The 12,465-nt window shown below is 41.5% G+C and overlaps 1 protein-coding gene across 1 annotated transcript; it reads left to right on the top strand.

Annotated features, from left to right (window-relative positions):
• Nucleotides 1-2,409: 2,409 nt before the first annotated feature.
• Nucleotides 2,410-6,151, top strand: tekt3 (tektin 3). The gene is made up of 7 exons (XM_020613859.1): nt 2,410-2,979; nt 3,635-3,718; nt 3,816-3,886; nt 4,019-4,162; nt 4,325-4,547; nt 5,374-5,528; nt 5,935-6,151. Exons 1-7 carry the CDS (start codon nt 2,410-2,412, stop codon nt 6,149-6,151), a joined length of 1,464 nt encoding a protein of 487 aa, XP_020469515.1.
• The last annotated feature ends 6,314 nt before the right edge of the window (nt 6,152-12,465 follow it).

The following is a 12,465-nucleotide window of genomic DNA, read 5'->3' as shown; positions in this document are numbered from 1 at the left end:
TGCAGTTGGCGGGGTGGAGCAGTGACATGTCATTCCATTCTAAATCTAAACCTCCATGTTTATGACAATAGCAGGCTGACCACTGGCTGCAAAATAGCAGCGCAGCACAGCCTCTTTGTAGCTGGCGCCGAGTCACGAGGAAGGTTTCAGGCCACCTGAACCTGCAGCCAATCACAGAGTCAACATTAGTGAGTCTGAGGTTAATGCTGCAGAGCAGATATGACAGATACCGTATGTATGTATACATTTAAAAGTACAGAATGATATATCAGCAGACTAATCTTGCCAAATAGTGACTTATGTAAGAAACAGAGACACAAGAAGATATTGAAGTTGAAAGTGTTCTACATGTGGATTTATGTATTTTTGCTCCAAATATTTAAAACATTTCAGCTACAACTGTCATTTTATTAACACTGTCTGTGGTCATTAATTATCAGTTTAATGTTGAAAAATGTGCCATCTTAAACTTTAGAATAATACTGGAAGTTCTTTTTTTAATTTGTTTAAAAAAAAAGTATTATCAGTAAATATATTGTTGGATTGTATTTCCATTATTTTGTTGAAATTGGTCTCAAAAAACTAAAATTCGTTTGGCTCGTCTGAGGACAGAAATAAGCATCACTGATGAATATGTCAGACTCATGCTGATGAATGAGAAAACAAATGTAAACAGATCCTGGTTTTTCAGCTTCAGAAACAGACGATATCGATTTTGCATGAATAATTTAAACTTACGACTTGAATGGGTTTGTCAGTATAACTGCTCCTGTATATGTGGTCAGAAAATATAGACTCGGACTTTTGACTGTGGTATCTGCTTCATTTACCGACATAAAGGGGCTGAATACTTTTTCCAACACTTGTAGGAAGATTACTCAAGATTTCAAGACAATGGTGTAAGTCTTACTTAAAAAAGAAGGCTGCTGTGTCAATGTTTAACACTGCATCCTGAGGAGGTACCCACATTATACAAAGGAAACTGGTACAAATACTGTAATTTAAGTAGCGCAAAGAGCTGGTCTCACTACGTTTCATTGGTGTGAAGTCTGATATACAGCCAAGGAGGGAACGTTTTCCTTATGTATACATAAGACTGACTAGACAGCTCCCCTTAGCCGCCACAGTGAGAGCACTGCAAGGTAGCGCTCCAAGACACAGGATTTGAAGAAAACATTCTGTAATGAGCATGTACGCGCCACCCAACTTTAGCTTGTGAATTAAATAACGCATTAAAAAAATGTTATTTGTGTCTTTTGTGTCTGGTTGCACTTTTTTAATAAAGAGAATCCAGCTGAGCAACTCTTGGCTACAGCTTTACTCGTCTCTGTAGTGGAAACCAGGCTATCATCTGTCCAACCCTGCACCATCAGGACAGATTGGTGTAAATGATCCTCATTTCCAATGCTCGGTAACACAACACAGATTATTATTCTGTGCTACAGGGGTTTGTGTATTCTTCCAGTGGCATGAATCATTAAGCAGCTGACTGTAATCCATACAGACAGCTAGGATCTCAGGGTGATGATGAGCAGCTACCTGACCCTGCCTGGAGACAAAGTGAACTCCACTGCTTCCAAGACAAAGCTCAGATTGCTATATGACCTCACTGCTAAAAATGTTATTTTATCTTGTTTGTTACCAGAAAACATATTTTAGGTTTGCTGACATATAATGAAGAAGCAAAATTAAGACCAGGAAAAGTACTGTTTGATGTGCAGTGCAGCTTTAAGTCCCTGGTGGTCATAGAAAACACATTCACAGGAGTGCCAAGTACCTGTATTTTAGCCTTGTGCTGCAAACGTGCTTAGTTACATTTGGACTGCAATGAGCTAATAAGCATGTGTCTAATAATAAGAAAAGACCTCAAGAATCTTACCTACACTGTAGTGACATTTTGCAATCTCACTAAATTTACTTGACCAAAAAAAAAGCACCTCCACGCCACGCCATTAATTTGGACATCCCAGGCAGAGTGTTACAGTAACCTATGGCAACTGCTTCTGCATCAACAGAAACCTCGGGCAGGGCAGCTCCTGCAGCCCAGGACTGCACAACACCATTGGCTGGCTCAATGAATGACTTGCAAACTTGTCCATCCATTACGCATGTCAGTTCACCTTTAGTGAGTTCTTCGGCTCATTCTCAGGTAAACACAGCTGAGAGGTAGTCTGCCTACAACAAGACTCTGTGTGCTGAAGGAAAAGCTCCTGGTAAGACCTTTGTGCTGCTTTTTTGTCACTTTAGTTTCTGTTACCTGTTCACTCTAATGTGCCTCATGAGAAATGTTTCTAATTTCTAAAATTTTACTTGACTATTAAGTTTTTATACTGTATTTTATGTCTGAATTTCCTGGATTGGAAAAATGATCCTCTGCATTTAAACCAGTGGTACTGAGGGGAGATAAACATGGAGCTGATTGGATCCACTCTGACGGCCACCTACACTCGACCAAAAACCAGCCACTTCCTCCCGGCAATTTCTACCATGGCATCCAGCTATCGTAACACCCAGCCTGCCTTGGCCATGAATCCCAATGCCAACCTGTGGAGAACCAACAGCTACTACAAGAACAGTGCAGTGGTCCCAGCCTCCTCTTCCATACAACGAGAGAATTTAGATCTGTTTCGGGCCAAGACTATGTTTTATCCATCTAACAGAACAGCTATGGGCACCCGCTACATGCCGGACGACTGGCACAAGTCCAACCAAAACAACTACAGGGAGTCTGAGTCATCCCGAAAAAGTGCAGAGAGATTGAGAAGAGACACTATCAGGCTGATACAAGATAAAGAGCAGCTGACCAGGCGAACCCAGGAGAATACCAGCAAGAACATTGGGGAGAGGCTCAACGACATTGTCTTCTGGAGGTCTGAGCTGAACCACGAGATTGACAGCATGGTGACAGAGATAGCAGCTCTCACTGACGTCAAGAGGAGGCTGGAGAGAGCCTTAGCAGAGACCGAGGGGCCCCTTCAGGTGAGTGTGGAAATCATAAACTACGTGTGTTACCTTGAATTTTTCCTGTCTGGTATATTTGAATTATGTTACTAGAACGTTTTGCAGGAATTATTTACATCTGTACAAGGACAGACTGAACTTGCCATAAAATTTTAAACAGCCTCTGTTCAGCTCACTCATATCATCATTCATGCATATCACATCACCAGGTGGGGCACATTATCTGTGGTGAAATGACTAGGGCTCCTCGTTTGGTTGTAGCAACAGTCTCTGTTGGGTCCTTTGTGACAATTCAAAATGTAGAAGTGCTCTTGCTGGTTCAAACTCTTATTTAGAGCACCTCAGTGTCCTGTTAAAGTGCCTCTGGTCGTTTGTTTCACCCAGAGTGAGTGAAATGGATCTGATGGCACCTTTCTAGGCTACGATGATGGCACCTTTCTAGGCTACGATCATGTGGCAAGAGATTTTCTTAAAGACTTCTCCAGGTAACTGAAACTGGAGAATGTGTTGCACAACACAGGGACAACTACTACACATACACCCATCTGCTCAAATTACTATCTCACCTATTTGAATGTCACAACGAAGAAAATGCTGCACATTGAGTGATGCTGAATTATGCTTGTCATACAACCATCTCAACATGTTCTAGTCATGATCACTTTGTCAATAGGTGTCTCAAGAGTGTTTGTACCACAGAGAGAAGCGGATGTCCATCGATCTGGTTCATGACGATGTAGAGAAAGACCTCATAAAGGTAACATCAGAGCAGCAATGTGAGTGTGTGTGACTTCTGATACCAATCCAATGGAAGACATAAGTTGTTGCATCTTATTTACCTGTGCTGGAACAAGGAAGTGGAAGTCATCAAGTCATGTCAGGAAAGGATGAAGCGACATCTGGACAGAGCCATCGCTCAGCTGTCGTGAGTCTAAAAACAAAAGAAAAGAGAAAAAAGAAAAATTAGTAAATGCAGAATTCTATATTTCATTTAAGTTGGACATGCATTTGATATATTTATGTATTTGTTTCTATACTGCTTCGTGGGGCTTCTCAGATCAAACCGGGCAGCCCAGCATGAACTGGAAAGAGATTTGAGAGACAAAGTGACGGCGCAGAGGATAGACGACAGGTGCCACCATCTGAGGAACACATCAGACGGTATTGGCTATTACAGAGGGATCGAAAGACTAGACCCCTCGTGAGTACAGCTTCATGCAGTCAAATATTACCTGCTCTGTTTCATCACATCAAACACAATTTCTCATGATAGTTAAGATGAGACTAGACGGAGCTGCTCACCTAAATTGTCAATCACAGAAAAGTAGGGAGCATGATTTACTAGGTCAGTCTTTTCTGTCAGAATCTCTCTGCCGGACTCATGGTCCAAGTTCACAGACGACAACATCCTGCTGTCCCAGAGCGAACGAGCTGCCTCCCACAAGCTCAGGGACGAAATAGAAATCCTGCTCAACACCACATCCAATGAAATGTGGAACCAGTTCAACAATGTCAACGTAGCGTTCACCAACCGCGTATCGGAGACGGCTGATGCCAAGAACAGCCTGCAGAGCCACCTGGCTAAGGTCACCACCTATTCTACACAGTCACGTTACACAAAACACAAAACAGTGTGTTTATGATGATTCAAAGTGAAACAGCCTGTATTATAACAAAAGCTGATGTTATAGAGGCAATCACATGGCTCCACGCTGAAGAAAAAGACCAAACCCATTCAACTCCTCCATCAGATGGTAACGAAATCGTTTACTTATTAAGAAGAGATTGTGTTTGTACTGTTACATAAATTTCTACAAAGGCACACCATCAACAGTAGCTGTACTCTATTCAGCGCCATCTGACAAAACTGTGTACACACTATAGAATGTGAGATAAGATAAATCTTTATTACCTGCTGTATGCCTGTAGGTGACATTTATCTTCTGAGGATTACGTCCATGTTTACTAGAAAACATTCCTGTCAAAAGGAATGGAGAGGAATGGTGATAGATGCCTCTGTGACTGCTTGCCCCATATTCTAAACTGGATCCTATTGTTCTCTGGTTAATTGCCAGAGGCTACAGATCAGCTGTTGGATGGGTTTATTAACTGACAGCAGCTGTGATAAGGGGCACACAGTCCATCATAAACATCAGTCACTGTCAAATGGAAGGAAAAGTGATTCACTGGAATCCAATTACATCAAATGGGTTTGAGAAGAGCAGGCCACTGTACAGCACCATGTTCAAAGGCTGTAGTGTGCAGCTTTGTACTTCTACTTCCTCTTAGGTCTTCATCTCTTCCCCTCTCCTGTCTTTCTTCCTTTACCTTAATTACCACCCTCTACATTTGATGACCTGCTATTTTTGTGATTCTCATTTTATTCTGTATCCGTCTTGTCTCCTCATCTAGACTTTGCAGGAGATCTTCCAGACTGAGATGCTGATTGAGTCTCTGAAAAAGGCCCTGAGAGACAAAGAGAACCCACTGAAAGTTGCCCAAACCAGGCTGGAGGAGAGGACCCGCAGGCCAAACATAGAGCTCTGCAGGGACAACCCACACCACAGGTAGCTGTGAGCTGTGCAACCAGTAATGCTTTACACAATTATGTAGCAGGTGTCCTTTCACTGATGTAAATATGTTGTTTTCCACACACTTTTCTGAAAAGCATACTTAAGATTGTTAAAAAGTCAGGATGAGAAAAAAAATTCACAGTTCTAGAACAGTACAACTGTCAGTTTTAGTTACGGGAAGTAACTAAATGTATTTAAAATAGTGACTAAAGCACTTCTGGTTATTTGGTCATTTGAGACCATTGTGTGGTACTATTTGTGTGGTACTAGCTTGCATGAGTAGTTACCCAATTACATTAGTAGCCATGGGTGACATCATTAGAATTTTGTCATTGGCTCAAAAATGAAAAAAATCCAGAGTGACAAACGGGCCATTAACAGACTATTCCTTCTCATTTAGACTTGTGAGTGAGGTGAGAGCGCTTGAGGACACCATTCAGAAGCTTCAGGAGAGGCTGATGGAGGCTGAGAACACTCTGCAGACTCTGGTTAAGACCAGAATGACCCTGGAGCATGACCTCTCGATCAAGGCCAACTCACTCTTCTTGGACCAGGAGAAGTGCATGAGTATGCGCAAGAGCTTTCCCAGCATGCCCCGTCTAGTGGGCTACACCTAAATCGAGTCTTAAAAAAGGAGCCTCTCAGGACCAGTTTAATTAACCAGGCTTATTTTAATGGTTTTGGAGTGATTTAGAGAGTGATGTGGGTGATTTCAATGGAAACACATATATCTTTCCTGGCACTGATGTCAAAATCGGACTAATTCCAAGTATGGCACCTGTAATGTATTTACAACATGTATTAAAAGAAAAAAAAAAAGTGATTTTGTTGAAGAATCAGGTGCTATGACAATTGACCATTCATAACTTGGTGTCTCCTATTGTTTTAATTCTGCCATAAATTTAGTTCATACTAATAAATGGTACCCTTGAAAAATGCTGGGAACTGACGTGTTCACACTTTAAAGTTGTATATTAATAATTATCAAAACTAATCACTGGAAAATTATCCATCATACCTGCTATAAATTTCAGAGAGAAGTCAGAGAGCACTGTCCTAAATATGAGTACACAAACACTTAATACGTTGTGTGAGAGCATTTACAAAAATGTCTTGGCTGCTATCTTCTAAAGTAAGAAGTTGAAACGAACAGCAATAAATATACCTGTGACCTTTTAAGATTGATTAAATTAAGTTTAATTTTGACATTCTCTCTCAAATATTGTGTCACTTTAATAGATTAGGTACCTAGCTGACTAGCTAAATTAGCCGAGCTATCTACAACAAGAGAATACACAACGGTTTGTAAGGCTGTACAATTCATTAACAACAGTAATTTGCTGATAAATCCTGCTGTTCCCTACAGAAAACAATAGATCTGAATCGCTGTTTGGAACAGTTTGAAGCTTCACGAGTGACACGACCCGCTACTCTTTTTGACCTCTCAGTGTCACAACTCTTCTATCTTGAGGGCTCTGGACAGCACATGTAACAGTAATCTCCAAACCAATAGCAAAGATTAGCTTGTGCAACACAGCTAGTTGCAAAGACAAATGCAGACACCTCTGAAGGCTCACTCAGATGTGTCAGCTTGAAGTGACCTCAATGTCACCCTAGGAAAGTGGTGTGCATGTAAGAACCCTGCCCTTCCGCTGTTTTGCACCACCTGCCTAACCTTTGGCTTCACTGAGGAACAACACTAACACTGTGTGAGTGTAACATCATCGCTACAGCAGTCAAAACCTCTCCAGTCATTAAACTGATCACCTCTGTCCACAATACATAGCAAAAGAGTTGTGTTTCAAAAATAGCAACTTTAGTACTGTTGCATGTGTTAATCCTTCCATTCTCTCCCCTGAAGTCCATTCCTATTTTAGCCAGCTATTCTGTTTCACATCCTTGCTAGTGTATAGCACCGGTGGGAAGAAGGTATATCACTGAAAAACAAAATATTTCTCAGTTTGAATAAGCACCTCCAGACAAAGTGAATGGAAGTCAGAGACAAGAGATACAAGATAAGAGATACGACCTGGAATCAAAGCTGTAAAGCTAACCTCAAATTGATCATGAAAACTGGCTCCTGATCTAATTAAATCCTAAAATAAAAGCAAGTCAACATCTCACATGTAAATGGAGAGCAGCTTCACTGTACAGATTCCTGACAGGAGAGATGAGTGACCATAAATAAAAACCATTCATTGCGCTTTGATTTAGGTATCATGTACAACTCTCTGTGCAAACACCATTGTGTTTGACTACAACCCTCAGGAGCAAGTCAATGGCAAGAGGTCTCTGCCATGGTTTCCACCATGTACAGTATTGTTCAAAATAATAGCAGTACAATGTGACTAACCAGAATAATCCAGGTTTTTAGTATATTTTTTATTGCTACATGGCAAACAAGTTACCAGTAGGTGCAGTAGATTCTCAGAAAGCAAACAAGACCCAGCATTCATGATATGCACGCTCTTAAGGCTGTGCAATTGGGCAATTAGTTGAAAGGGGTGTGTTAAAAAAATAGCAGTGTGGCATTCAATCAGTGAGGTCATCAATTTTGTGAAATAACAGGTGTGAATCAGGTGGCCCCTATTTAAGGATGAAGCCAGCACTTGTTGAACATGCATTTGAAAGCCTGAGGAAAATGGGTCGTTCAAGACATTGTTCAGAAGAACAGCGTACTTTGATTAAAAAGTTGATTGGAGAGGGGAAAACCTATAAAGAGGTGCAAAAAATTATAGGCTGTTCAGCTAAAATGATCTCCAATGCCTTAAAATGGAGAGCAAAACCAGAGAGACGTGGAAGAAAACGGAAGACAACCATCAAAATGGATCGAAGAATAACCAGAATGGCAAAGGCCCAGCCAATGATCAGCTCCAGGATGATCAAAGACAGTCTGGAGTTACCTGTAAGTACTGTGACAGTTAGAAGACGTCTGTGTGAAGCTAATCTATTTTCAAGAATCCCCCGCAAAGTCCCTCTGTTAAAAAAAAGGCACGTGCAGAAGAGGTTACAATTTGCCAAAGAACACGTCAACTGGCCTAAAGAGAAATGGAGGAACATTTTGTGGACTGATGAGAGTAAAATTGTTCTTTTTGGGTCCAAGGGCTACAGACAGTTTGTGAGACGACCCCCAAACTCTGAATTCAAGCCACAGTACACAGTGAAGACAGTGAAGCATGGTGGTGCAAGCATCATGATATGGGCATGTTTCTCCTACTATGGTGTTGGGCCTATTTATCGCATACCAGGGATCATGGATCAGTTTGCATATGTCAAAATACTTGAAGAGGTCATGTTGCCTTATGCTGAAGAGGACATGCCCTTGAAATGGTTGTTTCAACAAGACAATGACCCCAAACACACTAGTAAACGAGCAAAGTCTTGGTTCCAAACCAACAAAATTAATGTTATGGAGTGGCCAGCCCAATCCCCGGACCTTAATCCAATCGAGAACTTGTGGGGTGATATCAAAAATGCTGTTTCTGAAGCAAAACCAAGAAATGTAAATGAATTGTGGAATGTTGTTAAAGAATCATGGAGTGTAATAACAGCTGAAAGGTGCCACAAGTTGGTTGACTCCATGCCACACAGATGTGAAGCAGTTATAACAAACTGTGGTCATACAACTAAATATTAGTTTAGTGATTCACAGGATTGCTAAATCCTAGAAACAAAAACGTTTGTACAACATAGTTTTGTGTTTGTACAGTCAACGGCAGACACTGCTATTTTTTTGAACACACCCCTTTCAACTAATTGCCCAATTTCACAGCCTTAAGAGCGTGCATATCATGAATGCTGGGTCTTGTTTGCTTTCTGAGAATCTACTGCACCTACTGGTAACTTGTTTGCCATGTAGCAATAAAAAATATACTAAAAACCTGGATTATTCTGGTTAGTCACATTGTACTGCTATTATTTTGAACAATACTGTATGTCAGAATCCTGTTCCCGGGCGCATTCCTGAGCCCTAGTATTGTGAAGAAAGGCCCCCTGTTGTCTAGCTGACATCAGAAGACTCCCTGCTCTCATCGCCTTGTAATTAAACATACTGACAAAGAGGGTTTCTCCTCGTCTTTCCCTTTCCAACTCCCTCTGTTATGGCCCAGAAATGAACCCCCTGTTACTCTGTCTCCCATGTTTTACTTGAGGCTTTGGTTCTCTTTCTGGATGGGTCACAAACAGGCCTTCCTACATACATGACCTACCACCACCCATGCACACGGGGAATGTACTGAGAAATCCAAACATATTGGCAGTTTATTTTTAACACCCGCTCTTGTTATAGATGACCTGTGTCCCATGCTTTTTTGTACTGCTTATATACCATAATGCCTTACTAAAGAACGGATTACAGATCACAAAACTAGTGCCAGTCTGGGGGTTTTTAAAATTTTGTGCTGCAATTACAAACTTTAACTGAGTGTGTATCACTGAAGATGAACAGTTTTTGAACATTTGCCAGTTTAACAATACACGGATCAGCCATAACTTTATTACCACCTGCCAAATACTGTGTACATAGGAGTCACCGTGGCAGCTGGATGACAGCTCACTGCACATATTCTGTAAATCTTTGTTACCATAGTTTTACAGTTTGAAAGAGCACACATTTATCTGTTATTTAGTGATAAACATATGTCAATGGAGTGAAAACAAGTTAGAGATCATTCTTCAGACACATTCAGCAGCCTCCTCACTCTAGAGACCAATGTGCAGTATTTCCCATTTTAACAAAGGCTCAAACAAGGTGCAATCAAATGGAATTTTAAATGTTAATACATGGCAGATCAACCTCATCATCAGGGAGCCTTGGGCACCCTGGTTGTTTTGGTGTACGGTGACCTATAGCGCCGTCCAGGGAGTAGCTAAATTTATCATTTGCTGTTGAGGGGTGATGAAAGCGGCGAGACTCGTCCTATAAATCTTGTTAGGCAACGACAGCGTTTAATGGACTAGTTTAAATCACTGTAGTTCAGCGATATGAAACTTTTATCACTTCATCTCTAGTCATCTCAAACTGCTGTAGAGCTTAGTCTGAAGTGAACACCAGATGTTCATGGGAACAAGCTCTTCCTGTGGCTTTTGGATCGGTGCCATAACTTGAGTTTTCTCAAAAGGCTGTCAGGCTGTGAGGGTTCTCCGTTAATGTAAGCTAGGGTGACACAAAAAAGAAACTAAAAAGCATGAATCCACTGAGTAATCGGCCTAGTAGCTGTGAGGAGGTAGAGAGAGGAAGCTGGAGAAAGACTGATAAGACACATATTCCATGTGGTTTTCCATCCCAACTGCCAACTTCACATACAGTGGCTGTGTAGTTGTGTGTTGCTGTCTGCTGATCCTTGCTCGCATGACGAATCTTTACCTATCCATCCTTTCATTCAATTGACATCATCTTCCACAAGCACTCTGCACATAACTGTGTCTCCTGCCAGGGAGTCTGAAGTCTCGAGGTGAACCAAAGTTCACAGATTGACCCCAAAGCTTGCTGCATACAGCTCAGTGTGGAGAAGACAGACATTTGGGCTCCATTCATGTGATTAAGTGGAATTCTGGATCAATTCATAAGATTGATCTTTGAGGCCAGTTCTCTTCATTATTGATGAAGACTTGGCTAGAGAGGAGAGGCTGGATAATACAGTGACTCAGAGATCAAGATACAGTACTGCAGTTTTTCCTGTTGAATCATTATGGAGGGAGGGTAGCTGACAGTTAAAGACATGCTTATCAGATGGGGAGGGGTTTATTTATTAAAATCTCCACACAGTGAGATTTTAGGGTTAGAATTATGATTACACAACTCGTTTATCAGCGCAAATTTAACGTCATCTGTGGCAATCTAACAGCAGGTATGACGAAAACACTTCCATGGTTTATGAACGAAACCGTTCTCACCTTTTCACTGACTTTATTTAATTATTATCTTGTTACATTTGAGCTTTCATAGGAACTTGATCCACATGCAAGGCTAACTGTACATATATCAAAGGCAGTCCGCTGTGCACTTAGTGTATTTTAAGAGACAGGGCTCAGTTTACCTCTCAGTTGTTATCACTCTGATTAAAGTGTGATGACATGACAAGGGATGTGAGTAGTTTGAAATCAGCACACACACAAAAAAAGACCTCTCTTATTTACCTCTCTTTCAGCCTGTCTGACTCCCCCATCTGTGTTCCCACCACACTCGTCTTCACCTCTACTCGGTTTAAATGTGCAACTTTTACTCATACCCACCCGTATTCAATTTGCGTTTGAGTTTCTATGACTTTGACAATCTTGCTTGAATATGATTAACAGAGTCGGTAAACACTTAGCCGGAAGAGTCCAATGTGGGCTGAGAAGAGGGCAGTCCGACTCCAATATGAGCTTGCTGAAGCAGGAGGGGAGCTGCTGCAGCTCGCTACACCCACAGTGAGCACACTCCCTGGGGGTCAAACAGTGACGCAAAAAGGCCCCCCCCCCTTGACCTGTAAGGAGCACAAGCTGTGAGTATGAGCTGCTTATTCATCACAGCTAATAGAGCCAAGCCTGGTGAAACTGGAGCAATTAAATGAAAGAAGGCAGCCTGGCACATTGTTTTAACATCAACAATCTGTCCCATCTGTGTTGATGTCGTTTTGCTATCTTTTGATATCTTTTTACAGATTATATTCCTAGAAAATAAAGAGCCATTACTTATGATGGCTGCATCTGTTTTAACACTCTCCTCTGTGCTGGTATTTGGATGGAGTTACAGCAAGTCAGTCATGTTGTCTACCCTCCAGATTCATGCCCCCTGGCCTAGGTCCTGTCTGTGGTTTTGGTATGCAGGCTCACTGTCAGTTGCCCTAATCGTGTCATCTTAACGACGGAGGTGAAATGTTAGCTGGTGTTCCTGATGTAACATTATTCAGTATCCAACTCGGACTGTTTGTTATGCGGCTCTCCCCCA

The sequence above is a fragment of the Monopterus albus genome, unplaced genomic scaffold, assembly GCF_001952655.1.
Source record: "Monopterus albus unplaced genomic scaffold, M_albus_1.0 scaffold139.1, whole genome shotgun sequence".
NCBI lineage: Eukaryota > Metazoa > Chordata > Actinopteri > Synbranchiformes > Synbranchidae > Monopterus > Monopterus albus.
Note: the sequence above shows the minus strand (reverse complement) of the source record. Positions and strands in the feature narration are given on the sequence as shown.

Bases quoted from the DNA above. Each gene is read 5' to 3' on its own strand.
- tekt3 (XM_020613859.1), top strand. From the start codon at position 2,410: ATGGAGCTGATTGGATCCACTCTGACGGCCACCTACACTCGACCAAAA. The intron at 3,719-3,815 runs GTAACATCAGAG...TGCTGGAACAAG, and splicing joins TAGAGAAAGACCTCATAAAG to GAAGTGGAAGTCATCAAGTC. The intron at 4,163-4,324 runs GTGAGTACAGCT...CTTTTCTGTCAG, and splicing joins ATCGAAAGACTAGACCCCTC to AATCTCTCTGCCGGACTCAT.